The 14189-nt window shown below is 41.4% G+C and overlaps 2 protein-coding genes across 2 annotated transcripts; one reads left to right on the top strand and one right to left on the bottom strand.

Moving 5' to 3' along the window:
• Positions 1-42: 42 nt before the first annotated feature.
• Positions 43-7395, bottom strand: LOC113677341 (CD151 antigen). The gene is made up of 7 exons (XM_027194158.2): positions 7191-7395; positions 4368-4559; positions 3210-3284; positions 2447-2545; positions 1390-1551; positions 1113-1196; positions 43-647 (listed from the first exon to the last, which is right to left on the bottom strand). The coding sequence occupies exons 1-7, from the start codon at positions 7251-7253 to the stop codon at positions 582-584; spliced, it is 741 nt and encodes a 246-aa protein (XP_027049959.2). The 5' UTR covers positions 7254-7395; the 3' UTR covers positions 43-581.
• Positions 7396-7767: 372 nt separating this feature from the next.
• On the top strand, positions 7768-13935 carry LOC149034295 (uncharacterized). Its single transcript, XM_089194841.1, has one exon. The coding sequence runs from the start codon at positions 7768-7770 to the stop codon at positions 13933-13935; it is 6168 nt and encodes a 2055-aa protein (XP_089050967.1).
• Positions 13936-14189: the final 254 nt, after the last annotated feature.

Genomic DNA, 14189 nt, shown 5'->3' with positions numbered 1-14189 from the left:
TTCATGGCCTAGCCTATGAAGAAAGGAAAGGTATCTTACTCATTATGTTATAAACCAAAGTTTATTGACTTGATCCTTGAAAAGCTCATGCAGTAGATATGCATACCAAAGGTATTATACAACAGATACCCATCAACTTCAAGGGCTCACGACCATAAAACAATCCAATACAGATCTTGTCTAGATACACATTGGGTACAAGTAACAGCTTGGCTTTGTATTTCCAGGGGTCACTATCTGATTATCACAAAATATGTAACTGCACATAATTAAGGTTGTAGAATACAAGTTGGGGAAAATGACAAAAAAAACAAGAAAACAGCAGGCACACCTTAGCTGTTAATTACATTTTAAAGGTTGCAGGCAGGGAAATAAAATAGAAATGGCAAATTTTCCCCTGTTTATTTGCACCATTATTTAAGAAAACAAAAATGTGCAACTGAATTGCACTTTTGTAGATACAATCTTTCAACTAACCCAGCTTTAACATAGAACAACACACTACATTTGAATTACACTATAGCTGGATATATGTGAAGTTATTTGCTGGCTGTACTGCTGATTGGCTGACTAGTGCAACATTACACTACTTCATACTCTGCCTTGATGGACCGCATGAGGCAGCAGGCAAACAAAATGCCAATCAACTGAAGGAAAAATAAAATATTAAGAGTTAACATTAGAGCTCTGACACACATCTGAAATACAAGGATGTTGGTTATGATTTATTTTCACCACACAAGTACATGTAGGTGGGGAAAAGTTGCTATCATTGGTCATTTTAAATAGGAGGGACTTAACTGTATGGCACTTAACTCTACCATCCGGAACAACATGGACGAATCCAGATATCACTCATTCATTTAGTAATCCAACTAATTAAATTTACAATCCCTTTGATTTCTTCCATACTGGATCAAGGCCTCCATTAAGATGAAAATGGGATGTTGCATAGATAGGGCTATGTGTGAACTGGAAAAATGTGAGTCCTACTAAACCATAGCTTCCCTAAAATTGACTCCAGACCAGCTTTGCCAAAGTAAATAAAGCCCACAAGAAAAAAGAGATTTATTGGCACTGAGAACTCAAACTTTTGAACATTAAATACAAACCTGGACAAAAGCAATGCCAATACCAACTCCACCGACAATCAAAATGTGGTCATGAAGAAACTGTTCAAATTGTTTGAGGCATCCCTTTAACAAAAAAAATCAAAATGTTAATTTCTATCATGGATAAATGTTTGGACACAATTAACAATGTTGGAGTGATGAGCAGTGAGATAAGGAATAAGATAAGGAAGAAAAAAAACAAACAGGAATTTAAGTTAATATAACTTAAAAAATTTTTGCAAACACAAACTCTTCCAGAAATTGAGATATTTCTTACCTTTGTATAGATTTCATCATCCAGTTTTGTACCATTTAGTTTCTTTACATCCCCAACAGTGCCAGGACAAACCTTTTCATTCTTACAGCATGTCTTTGGGAATTTTTTATCATCAGAAGCATTAAGGTAATTCTCATAACCATCAACACCACAACATTTAAACTGAAAAAAAAAAGCTATTGCTTAAAATAGTGTACAACAAATAAACTTTTTGAAATGCACAAACCAGTCAAAAAAGTATGGAGTAAAATCTTAACAGCCTTAGAGACAATCTGCAAGGAGTATATATGTTATCCATACTTGGATGGATCAGTGTCTATCTTACCATAAATTTTACTGTGTGGTTGAGAAGAGAGTGTAAGTGTAATGAACTCTTAACACTCTAACTTCATCGTGAATATTCTCCATACTGTTTACTACACAATTCCTAATTTTGGATTAGTATCTTAACCAGTTCTAAAAAAATCCTATTGATTTCCTAAGCTGTAAATAGTTCCTTATTGATAGAAGGAACTTGTCTAAAATATAACACAAAACCTTTAAACAGACTGAAAATTTTATTTGTTTAACCAAAACAAACATATTACATTAGACATTAATTTAGAGCTCTTTCCATTTACAGTATCAGGTTGCAGCTGAGCTGAAGTTCCTCAGCAAATTTAGCAAAATAACTTAGAACAGATTGAAAAATTGTTTAACCAAAATCAAATGTGCTTCACAAATAGATTGCATAATAGTAATACAATGTAGATCACACATGACATCAAAATGTGGCAAGAAGAGCCCGATGTGTACGGATGTTGAGCATGTTTATGGTTGACAAGAGTGTAATCAAATGTTTATATGGTGGCTGAACAGAATAACCAGTATTAATAAGAGTCCTATCAATTTCATATAATTATCCCTACAACACTGCACAGACATACTGTTAACCTTTCCTTGTCATGCAATGAGCCTTCTACCAGAATTAAAAGAAACTAATTTTCCAATTCCATCCCATTTAGCCTCTCTGCCTTACTCTAAGTAAAGTTCTGTTACAACAGAATAACTTAATTACCTGCATCTGTATATTGTCTATTGCCTTTATCGCATCTTTGTCACCATCAAGATACTTATCAATACCATCATCAAGTGCTTTTTTGGTATAATCCTCCAGCTAAAATATACAAAAATAAATAAAAACACAAGACTTATAGAAATCTAACTTGCCCAAGGGCTTACTGATAGTTACCTCAAACTTTGTGGAAATGACTGAAAAAAGCTATACAATTAATTGTTACAAGAAACCATTCTTTGATCTTAACTAAATCAAACTTGACCCTTTAACTCACAAGATCTTATTAGTAATTCTCCTTACCATCTGCATAATGAATCTTATTATCATGTTAGTTTGGAGAATTTGGCATTGGATCAATTAGTAATCCCATTATTGATATTTTCTTTAAAAATAAATACACTAAAAAAATATGGGGGCAGTCAATCAACACAGGTGAGCATTGAAAATCTTAGCTTTAGCAGAGTGGTGAAGTGAAGAGAATTTCAGCTCTCTGTGAGGACAAACACAGTTTCTTTTGACATTAACCTCACTCAGTATGTATGCCTCTTTCTGTGGCAATGTGGTGAATAAGCAAGATCAAGAGAACATACAGTTCTGATTGCATGGTTATCTGTGCTGGTAAAATGGGCCTTAGAATTGCCCACTTTTAAAATGCCAGAAAAAAAGTGCTCAGCCATTTTAAGTTGATATCATTATCAGCCTTATATCCACTGTATGCAATATTCAGTCTGATACCCAAAGTTTTAGTTGAATTTCAACATACTTTTCCTTTGAAGGCATAAGCCACAGCACCAGCAGCGATCTCCAGGATAAAAATTATGGCCAGCAAAATAGCATACTGCAAGGAAATTACAGACAGTATTTAGAGCTACTAAATCAAAAACTGTTACCTGCACTACCAATATACTGCATTCACAACAATTTACAATCATATGACCACACATCTTTCAAAATTAACATAATGGCTGCACAAATTTTGGACACCATATTCAGTGTTTTCAATAGGATCAGGCACCTGCTGAAGCTCCAGTGGGTATAATCCAGCATACATTTCATACAACTCCAGCAAAAAAAGATTTTGTGTTTCCAAGAAAAAGCTGACTCAAATTTTGGTCACCATTAACCATATGTTCTGTCAGAGGACTTCTTGTGTGAAACCCAGGGAGCATATCAGCAAATGGAAGATTTTGATCAGAAATAAAATGATCAATTAAACAATTGTTATAAAGAGATGAATATTTAATGATCATCTGTTTGAAGCCAGTTTGTTGTGATTGGAAGTAATGGGATACCAAGAGGGAAATTCTCAGGCAGGTGCTTCACTGACGTAGCCACCTTCTTCAAACCTTATTGAAAGCACTGCATATTCATTTGAAGAAATTGATTGTTTTAATTAGCATAAGGATTTTTTTTATGTTAAAGTGATCAATATTTCATGGAAGAGCTAGAAAGGAGGAGGGACAAAAGTTGCAAGAGAGGAACTCCCTTTTTTTGGGGGGGGGGGGGGGGCACCTAAACTGTAATAGATATTTTCAGGGCCTTTGTACACACTGACTCCTTAGCTTACAGTCATTGAAACTATCCATAACACTAATGGGAAAAAAATCAGAAGCTGCCTTTTTGAATGTTAGCCCATGACTGGAGTAAAGATCATGAAGTAAACTTTAGTTAAAGCTTGACTGAATCATTTTGTGTCGTACTGCATGTAGCCAATAACTACTATAATACAAATAATACTGACATACAAATAATTGTTCAAAGATTTGATTTGTTTCTTTGGTTGTAAGAACCTTTTTACAATAAAAATTTGGTCTCTACTAGAGGTGAGTATTATTCATGGGTGTGCACAATTATATCTTGTTAAATACAGTAATAAGAGTTGACAAAAATATAATTTGTTAGGAGAAATTTGAGCCAATACCGTAGTGACCATGCAGTAATTCTCCTTCCATGCACCACAACATCCCAAAAAGCCAACAATTGCAACAATGACACCGATGATGATGAGAAACACTGCACCAGACGCTGCACTACTACTGTCACTTAGCTGAATGAAGTCTTTGTATTTTGCCTTGATCCAAGCACCAACGGCAATCAAACAAATGCCAGAGATCTGCAAAAATGCAAACTTGAATCAGATTTAGAAAAAAACAAAGGGTATTTTTTCCTGTAGGACTCAGTAACAAATTCTGCAATCTGATTGGTTCATAGGAAAGGTAAACATCCTTTCTCTATTCAAGGATAACAGTAACACTTCAGCACACCATCTTGATCTACTATCAAGCAGTAATTGTGAATTTTTTGCCTTTCCACAACTCCCACAACAATTAGTCTACCCAGGTTTCTCTCTGTTAACTTTTTAATGGCTGGGAAAGTCTCCATAAGTAAATTTAAATGAGCAATTAAATTCTGCTGTAATGAAATGTATGCATGAATTTTGTTGTTCTTCCACCATGAAACGGAAGATAAATAAGAAAATTTTTCAAGACACCAGGAGATTTAGGCCAGGTGGCATTCTTCTCCACATACTCTGAAGGCTTCAGCTAGCTGCTTCAATCATAATGCTTGATTTTACCAAACAGAGACATCTGTTGTCCAGCAACAGTTTCTAACTTCAACTTCCCCAAAATATAAATGGCTCACTTCTTAAAAACCCCAAAGATGAACATTTAACTCTTGTCACAATTTCAACACATTTAGCAGACAGGAAAATGATGGGAATAAACAAACTGATCAGGAGTGTCAGTGATATAAAACCAAATTTCCTTCACAGGGAAATACACAATTACTGGAAGGGAGAATCGCTTGTCAGATATTAAAAATAAAAGGGTTGGAGAAGTGGCAATCTACAAGACACTTACTGCAATGTACAATGTCTGAAGCAACTTTCCCTAGATATTATAAATTACAGTTAGAAACACTGTTAGGAGTGCATGAATAACTTGGTTAAAAATGCACACTTCTACGAGTCCAAGAGCAAAATATTAAAAGGATGGTTTAAAATTTCAATAAGTCCGCTGAAAACACCATGGCAACAAAAGATCCTGTCAGTAATCCAACACCAAGTTCTATAGCTAGTCACTTGGGGTACAAGAAAGAAACTTTCCTCCTTTGATAATAAAGAAAACTCCTCCTTGTGGGAAACATATTTATCAAAGCAGAGTAAAAAACACAAATTATGTGTTTAAATCAAATAATTATGACTGGTACAATATTTTTTTCTGATCTGCTCTTATTCAGTCATGAGTAAATGTACTGTATGATCCAGGAAAGGCAAAACTGAGGTATTGGAAAATACAATTTCTATCTAGCTCCTTTAGGGGAGTCTATCCTCACAAATTTTGGACTCTCAGCAATAACTTTCAGATGTAATGTTAGTATTTTATTCACAGCTATGTGTGACAAAAGTTTACATCAAACCAACAGTAAACATAAGGCTCACTTGAGGTTGGCCTCAGAATTTCATTTTAAAAGTTCTCTCCTTCAAATATTTTTATTAGTAATAAACCTGCATAATTCTACTCAATGGGTTTACAAAAACTATTAAACATTTTGTGTGGAAACCATTAATCAAAGAAAACCGATGTGTTAAAAACAGATAAGAAGAGAGGCTGTTATGTAGATAAACTGGGAGACTCCAAAAAAATTTGGCAGTCAACAAAACATGAACACTTGGGGGCATTGTTTTAAGAGGAATTTATATTGAAAATTAAAACTTCTGACCCCTGGATTTAAAGCGTCTTGGGTATTTAAATACTACAGTTTCACAAATCAATAACTACGAAATGACTCGATGGCGTGGAAAATAATTCATCTCTTGTATGGGGTGCACAACATACAAACTATAAAACTTGAATTGGTAGTATACTAAAAAAATTCCTAACTAAATATCCCTAGCATACTGTAAATGAGAATTAAACATTTAGTCCGACAGATAAACTTACGCCAATGGTTTTAATTTCAGGAAGATAACGCGATCAAAGTCCAGTACAATTTATTACACGCGCCAGCAACATTGCGCCAGTTGTAAACAGATCAAAGAAGATTCCTGAATCATTCACACCCTCCACCGCCACCTGGCCATTATTTCCCTCTCTCTTTCTATCTCTTCTGTATAAAATTCTACATCAATAATTCAGTGAATTTCTCGCAATAATCCGCTGACAAGACTTTTACAAATTTCTTTCAGCCACAAATTGAGAACGAGTATTAGAAAATTAACGATACATCAGTTAAGTGGTATACCGACCGAGATTGTAGTAATTTACGAGCCAAAATAGAAATTATTTATCTCCGCCTATTAAGTTCAGCTTGACATGAAGGACGGAAAGATGAACACCCGCATCTCTTTTGGGTCACCCTGTGAACCAGATGAAAGCAGCTCTACCATTAATTTACTAAAGATATCTGTCTTCCAACGGTTCCTCCCACAAAATATTCAAATGAAGCTCACCATAATCGATGGCCGAAAACGAAAGCAACATTTCTTCGAGCGAAAGAGCAGTGGTTCGTATCACCATGAACGATTGTGAAAGCTTCACACAAAGTTGAGAAAAGAAACAAACGACAACTCTCACAGAAAGTTAAACTAACACTTTGACGCGATAAAAACTTTGAGCAAATCACAAGTGAAGCTAAATTTATGCGTAATGAAAAACTACTTGTTTGACATTAGGACCATCTATAAGGATTTGAGCAGGACTACTAGAGTTATCAGGGAAAGAACAAGACAGCTTCAGCTTACCCAGAAGATAAAGTTGAAGATAAACAATAGGTATTTGACAAGAACCATTCCACCTTGAGCCATTTTTGATATTCAGTGTCTTTACCCAGCGAAATCGAAAATCGTCTTCAGCAAGTTGCGAAACGTAAATGATCAGTTAAGTGGGAGGACGCCTATGTGTGCAGCGTATGCAAATTTCTGTACAACCGGGTTTAGAATATTACGTCATTTACATATAACCTGATTGGCTAATTCCAGGTCTCGTGAGGATTTTGTAAGCAATAAAAAAAGTACAACACATCACACGGAAAAAAACTATTACTATTTTACGTAATGTTGCGATTGAGCCTCATTTTCAGCTAATGAGAAAATCAATATGTTTAATTTCAATGATATGGATGTGGATTGTTCTGTCACGCGTGTCACGCGTCTAGCGTTACCACACAGTTTAGCATTGTAGCAAGGTGTCATGGTATTGATTTTCCATGTGATTTAGGGATTGTCATTGTATTGTCGTGCTCGCTGGTGAAAACCCTTTCTCGTTTCACCGCGAAAATTTACTTAATAAATCCGGTTACACTACTGATGAAGGACTCTTATGGATCAGGGACCAAAGGATCAGAACAGTGAAACGAGAGACCTTTCGCCAGCCGACGAAGGCGATAACCATGATAATGTCAACCTCATGGATATGGAACTCGAGCCACAATTAGAAGACGAAATTCCCAGTGCAGCTGACCTTCTGGCAGGCGCCTTTAATATTTCATTCGCTACTTACGAAGCAGACCTTGAAACCTCGAGGAAAACTACTCGGCCAGCCGAAATCGACACGCTTCCATTCGCAAACAATGTGAACCAAGATGGCGTCGAGCAAAAGGAGGATTCCACGCGGCCGAGACGAGTTTCGAAACCCAGCGTCAAACTGATAGCCAACAGACTTCAGACAGATACGTCGAAGCTCGAAAGGTTATGGCAAGCAACTGCCCGAACGATTTCTCAGCTCCAGGGAACCCCGGACTCCGTCGAAGCTCTTCGTAAAGCAGTAGGAGATTTACGCTCGGCGTTCAACGAATATCAGCTCGTTTGGGTCTCTTTGATGGACTTCACGGCGTACACCAGCTCGCCCGAACAACGTCAGGAACGACAAACGTTGGAGGAAATCATGAGGACTCGAAAAGAAATCGTTCAAGCAGCAATACAGGAAGGAATAGATCGCAAAAATGACCTTCTACAAGAATTAGGGTCGGCTTGTTCTGGGTCGCGTGCTTCTAAGACGTCAATTTCATCTAGTGCGCTACGAGCCCATGCGAGAGGCGAGGCGGCCGCAGCATTGAAAAAGGCCGAAATGCAAAGGAAAATAAATGAACTTCAGTCTAAATCTGCGATGGCTCTTGAACTTGAAGAGAAGAAAAGACGAGAAGACGAACTGGCCTTTGCAAGGAGAAAACGGGAAGAGCAAGCGCGCCTGGAATCCTTACGCGTCGAACAAGAGGCAGCTGCAGCGGTGGCGCGAGCCAAGGCCATTGATGATGAGCTCGGGTTCGGTAATGAGTATCAGCTACCAGATCTACCCGTTGAAGAACCCCGTAAGCGTGTTGAAGAATTTATCAGCAGCCAACTGGGGGAATCTAGTCCTCGTGGTCAAAAACCTAGTGCACTACGATTCACCGCCCCTGGTTTCACGGCTAAGTCTGTCAAGAAGGAAAAGCAAGATCCTCTAGAGGAGCTGAACCCAGGAGCATCGCCCTCAACCCCTAGCCAAACCGTAAAATTCTCCAATCCAGCTGACTGCATGGAATGTTTTATTCAGTTTATGGCTCGAAGGGAGCTGATTGCCAACAAAATCGAAAAATTTGACGATCGTCCGGAAAACTTCAATACTTGGAAGGCAGCTTTCAAGAATATGACAAATGATGTAAACATCACTGCAAGTGAGGAGCTAGCCCTAATGTTGGAGTACACCACTGGTGAGTCCAAAAGACTTGTGCAACGGCTACGCAATGCTTACGTAGAGAATCCGACTGCGGGGGTACGAGAATCGTGGAAAAAGCTGGGCGAACGTTTTGGCTCGACCGCAGTTATTACCAATGTGCATCTGAACAAACTCACAATGTTCCCTGTGTTGGCATCCAAGGACAACAAAGGTCTGCAAGAATTGGGGGACTTACTGTTAGAGTTGCGGTGTGCAAAAGAAGATGGTGGTCTTGCAGGCCTCAAAATCCTTGATGAACCCGCCTTCCTGAAACCAGTGCTCGCGAAGCTACCGGAAGAACTCCAAGGAAGGTGGCAAAGGCACGCATACCGTTTCAAATCACAGCATGGTGTTGACTACCCCCCTTTTAGGGAGTTTGCCTCTTTCATTCAAGAGATTGCACAAGAACGGAATGATCCATTCTTATCCATGGAGAGTCACTTGGAGAAATTTCCTGTCAAGCCTCTTGTCAAACCTCCAATCGAACCTACTGATGACCCACCTTTCGGACAAGGCTTCACAGCATTTAGGACTGACATCACAGACCCTGCACTCAAGAGCTCAACTAACCGGGACCCTGCAAGATGGTGCGTCATTCACAAATTATCGCATCCGCTTAGCAAATGCCGTGCCTTCAGGGCCATGCCCCTCACTGAAAGGAAGAATTTGCTTAGCCAACACCGAATCTGCTTTCATTGCCTTGCCACAACTAATCACCTAGCAAAGGATTGTGCGACCCAAGTCAAATGCTCTGAGTGTCACAGTGATAAACATGTTACAGCATTACACGCGGGACCCCCCAGCAAACCAGCAGCAGAAGAAGTAGAGCTGAAAGATGCCCACCAGTACGGCGGGGAGCCTGCAGTGACATCTAGCTGCACAAAGGTGTGTGGAAACACAATGGGAGGCAAGTCTTGTGCAAAGATATGTCTCGTGAGCATCTACGCAAACAGTCAACCTGAGAACAAAATTAAGGTATATGTGGTCATCGATGATCAAAGCAACTGTTCGCTCGCCAAGCCAAAACTGTTTGATCTGCTGAACCTGGGTGGGAAGGCAACACCTTACACGCTAAAAACGTGCTCAGGGACAAGTCAGGCCATGGGAAGACGCGCCCACAACCTTGTTATCGAATCCTTTGATGGCACGCAGAGTCACACGCTGCCCATCCTCACTGAATGCAACGCTATTCCAGACAATAGAGAAGAAATTCCAACTCCCGCAGCGGCCAGAGCCCACCCCCATCTGGAAGCTATCGCTGAGAATATCCCTGAGCTAGACCCAGAAGCTGAAATTCTCCTGCTTGTCGGAAGAGACGCACCGCCCCTTCACAAAATTCATGAATCGCGAAACGGACCCAGGAATGCACCATGGGCTCAACGCCTCGACCTGGGATGGGTGGTGTTAGGAAACGCCTGTATGGATGGCGCTCATAAGCCCACTGAGATCTCATCTTACAGGACACAAGTTCTCGATAATGGTCGACCCTCCTTTCTGCTACCATGCAGCAACCGGCTTTACGTTAAACATGGTTCACATGCAGACTTCACAACTTATTTGGAAACTAGTCAAAAGAAAGGAACTTTCATCAAAGGGAGCTTTGAAGATGGACTGGGAGACAATGTCTTTGCATGCACTAATGATGACAACAGACCAGGAATGTCAGTGGAGGATCGGAAGTTCATTCAAATCATGAACAGTTCATTAGCCAGGAACGAATCTGGTAGCTGGGAGGCGCCCTTACCTGTCCGTGAGAAATTTAACAAGCTTCCCGACAATCGAGAAGATGCAGTCAAGCGCCTGAGGTCAACTAGACGAACACTTGACAAAAAACCGTTGATGAAACAGCACTACTTCGACTTCATGCAGAAATTGCTCGATAAAGGTCACGCGGAACCTGCACCAAAAGCAGAATTAAGCCCTTCTAGCCCACGCTGGTATCTTCCTCACTTTGGAGTGTACCACTCCCAAAAACCAGATAAAATTCGTGTGGTTTTTGATTCTGCAGCTGAAACCAAAGGAACATCCCTGAACAAGGCCTTGCTCTCAGGACCAGACCTCACAAACAACCTACTAGGCATCCTGTTACGCTTCCGTCAGGACACTGTGGCCTTTGTGGCGGACATTGAACAAATGTTCCACTCCTTCCTAGTTCAAGAACAACACAGGGACCTGCTGCGATTTTTCTGGTACAAGAATAACGATCCAAACGAAGAGCTAACTGAGTACCGTATGAAGGTTCATGTCTTTGGAAACACCTCCTCACCAGCAGTAGCCACCTTCTGCCTTAGAAAAACAGCTGAAGTTGGAGAGCAAGAATTTGGTTCAGATGCAAAGGACTTTGTGTACAACAATTTCTATGTCGATGACGGGCTGAAGTCTGTGGCCAAACCCGCTGAGGCCATTGACCTGTTAACTCGCACAAGAGCCATGTTAGCCAGAGCAAATCTCCGTCTACATAAGATAGCATCCAGTCATCCAGAAGTTACTCATGCCTTTCCAAGAGAAGATCAAGCCTCTGACCTCCGCGACCTAGATTTCTCACTGGATACTGTGCCAATTCAGCGTGCATTAGGGGTGCTATGGGACATATCAGCAGACGCATTCACCTTCAAAGTTTCTCTGGAGAAGAGGCCATTTACAAGACGAGGTGTGCTCTCCGTCCTCAATAGTCTGTATGATCCACTGGGACTTGCAGCTCCAGTTACTGTTAGAGGGAAGCTCCTCCTTCGATCCATGATGGCCAATCTCAGCAACCTTCATCCAGAAAGCTGGGACGAACCGTTGCCGGAAGAGCAAAGGCTGGCCTGGGAAGCATGGTGCAAGGCTTTGCAAGCTCTAACGCTTCTGAGGGTCCCTCGTTGTTACATAGTAGTTTCATCTACAGGAGTAAAAAAACAGGAGCTGCATACCTTCTGCGATGCGTCCAATAACGCCATTGGAGCAGTCTCGTACCTCAGAACTGTCCAACACGATGGAAGCATCCAAGTGTCTTTCGTCTTTGGCAAGGCGAAGCTGGCCCCATCTCATGCCACAACCATCCCTCGTCTCGAGCTGTGTGCGGCCGCACTTGGCATCGAAATCACGGAGCTCATCAACCGAGAGTTGGACATAAAGCCTGATACAGTCTCCTACTACTCTGATAGCAGAGTAGTCCTTGGCTACATTACCAACGAGACGCGACGTTTTTATGTTTATGTCAGCAATCGAGTAGAGCGTATTAGAAAATCCTCATCTCCTGAACAATGGTATTACGTACCCTCCCACCGGAATCCGGCTGATCTAGCCACGCGCTCAGTAGATGCCCAGAACCTGAGTGGCAGTATGTGGCATCATGGACCTATCTTCCTTCATCACCAGGAAGCATCTGTCAACACGACTGCCAACCAAGCCTCAGAAACTGCAGAAGATGACCCGGAAGTCCGCCCAGTGTTACAAGCCCTGGTAACTCAAATTCTGCCTCACAAACCTCTCGGGACCAGCCGCTTCTCTAGGTTTTCACAGTGGACAACTCTTGTGAGGGCGATTGGCAGACTTCTCTCCTTTATCCAGTCGCATCGTCAAAAGACCCTTGAGAAGTCTGGTACCACAGAAAGTATAAAGCTGACACCACATGCTTGTCTTCTAAACAGAGCAAAGTTGTTAATCATACAGCATCAGGGGCGACATTTCACACTCGGCCTAATCCGAAGCAGTGGCTTCTGGATTGTTGGAAGCAAGCGAGCCGTGAACAGCGCCATTAACAACTGCATTAAGTGCAAGAAGCTGAGGGGTCGGCAGCAGACACAAAAGATGGCCGATCTTCCCATTGATCGACTTACTCCCGCACCTCCATTCAGCTACGTTGGCCTTGACGTCTTTGGACCCTGGCTAATCAGTGCTCGCCAGACAAGAGGAGGAATTGCCAACAGCAAACGTTGGGCTGTACTTTTCACCTGCCTAACCACAAGGGCTATCCATATCGAAGTGATAGAGTCTATGGACACCTCCTGTTTCATCAATGCCTTGCGCATATTCCTGGCCTTGCGAGGACCAGCAGTACAGCTTCGCTCAGACTGTGGTACCAATTTTGTGGGCGCACGAAACGAGCTCCAATCTTGCCTTAACGAGATGGACGACAAAGCCATTCAGTCCTACCTAGCAACTGAAGGCTGCAATTGGATCTTCAATGCTCCTCATGCCTCCCACGTTGGTGGAGTTTGGGAACGAATGATAGGGGTGACCAGAAGGATCTTGGACTCCATTCTTGCAGATCTTGGACCCATACGTCTCACTCACGAAGTCCTCACAACACTCATGGCAGAAGTAACCGCTATAGTGAACGCCAGACCCCTGGTCCCCGTGCCCTCTGATCCAGAAATGCCAGAGATTCTCACCCCAGCCACTTTGCTAACACAGAAGTCCAGAGCCTTGAAATCCATGCCTGGGAATTTCAGCAGCACAGACCTGTACAGCAAGCAGTGGAGGCAGGTCCAGTACTTGGCCAATATGTTCTGGACCCGTTGGCGAAAAGAATACCTGCCGACACTCCAGCCAAGAAGGAAGTGGCAAAACGAAACTAGGAACCTAGAAGAAGGAGATTTGGTCCTCCTTCATTGTAAAGAGTCACCTAGAAACTACTGGCCTCTTGCCCGGATAACCAAGGCTTATGCTTCCGCAGACAGTAAAGTACGCAAGGTTGACCTGGTGACAGCGAAAGACGGCTCCAGAAAGAGCTACACCAGGCCCGTCACTGAGGTTATCCTACTTAGGAGGGAGAAAGATTTCGAGAAGATGAAAACCCCACTTGGATGAACGGTCTAAGTTTTACGAGAGAAAAGTGAACTTTCACAGCTTTGTGCTGGAAATTAGGACATCACTGGACATTTTAATCTAGGACGTTACTGTTTTGTTTAGATATTGTAGTGGTATTTTCTTATACCAGACGGGGAGTGTTCTGTCACGCGTGTCACGCGTCTAGCGTTACCACACAGTTTAGCATTGTAGCAAGGTGTCATGGTATTGATTTTCCATGTGATTTAGGGATTGTCATTGTATTGTCGTGCTCG

Source organism: Pocillopora damicornis, chromosome 14, assembly GCF_964200805.1.
Source record: "Pocillopora damicornis chromosome 14, jaPocDami1.2, whole genome shotgun sequence".
Lineage (NCBI taxonomy): Eukaryota > Metazoa > Cnidaria > Anthozoa > Scleractinia > Pocilloporidae > Pocillopora > Pocillopora damicornis.
The sequence above is the reverse complement of the archived record's forward strand: the minus strand, read 5'-3'. Positions and strand labels throughout refer to the sequence as shown.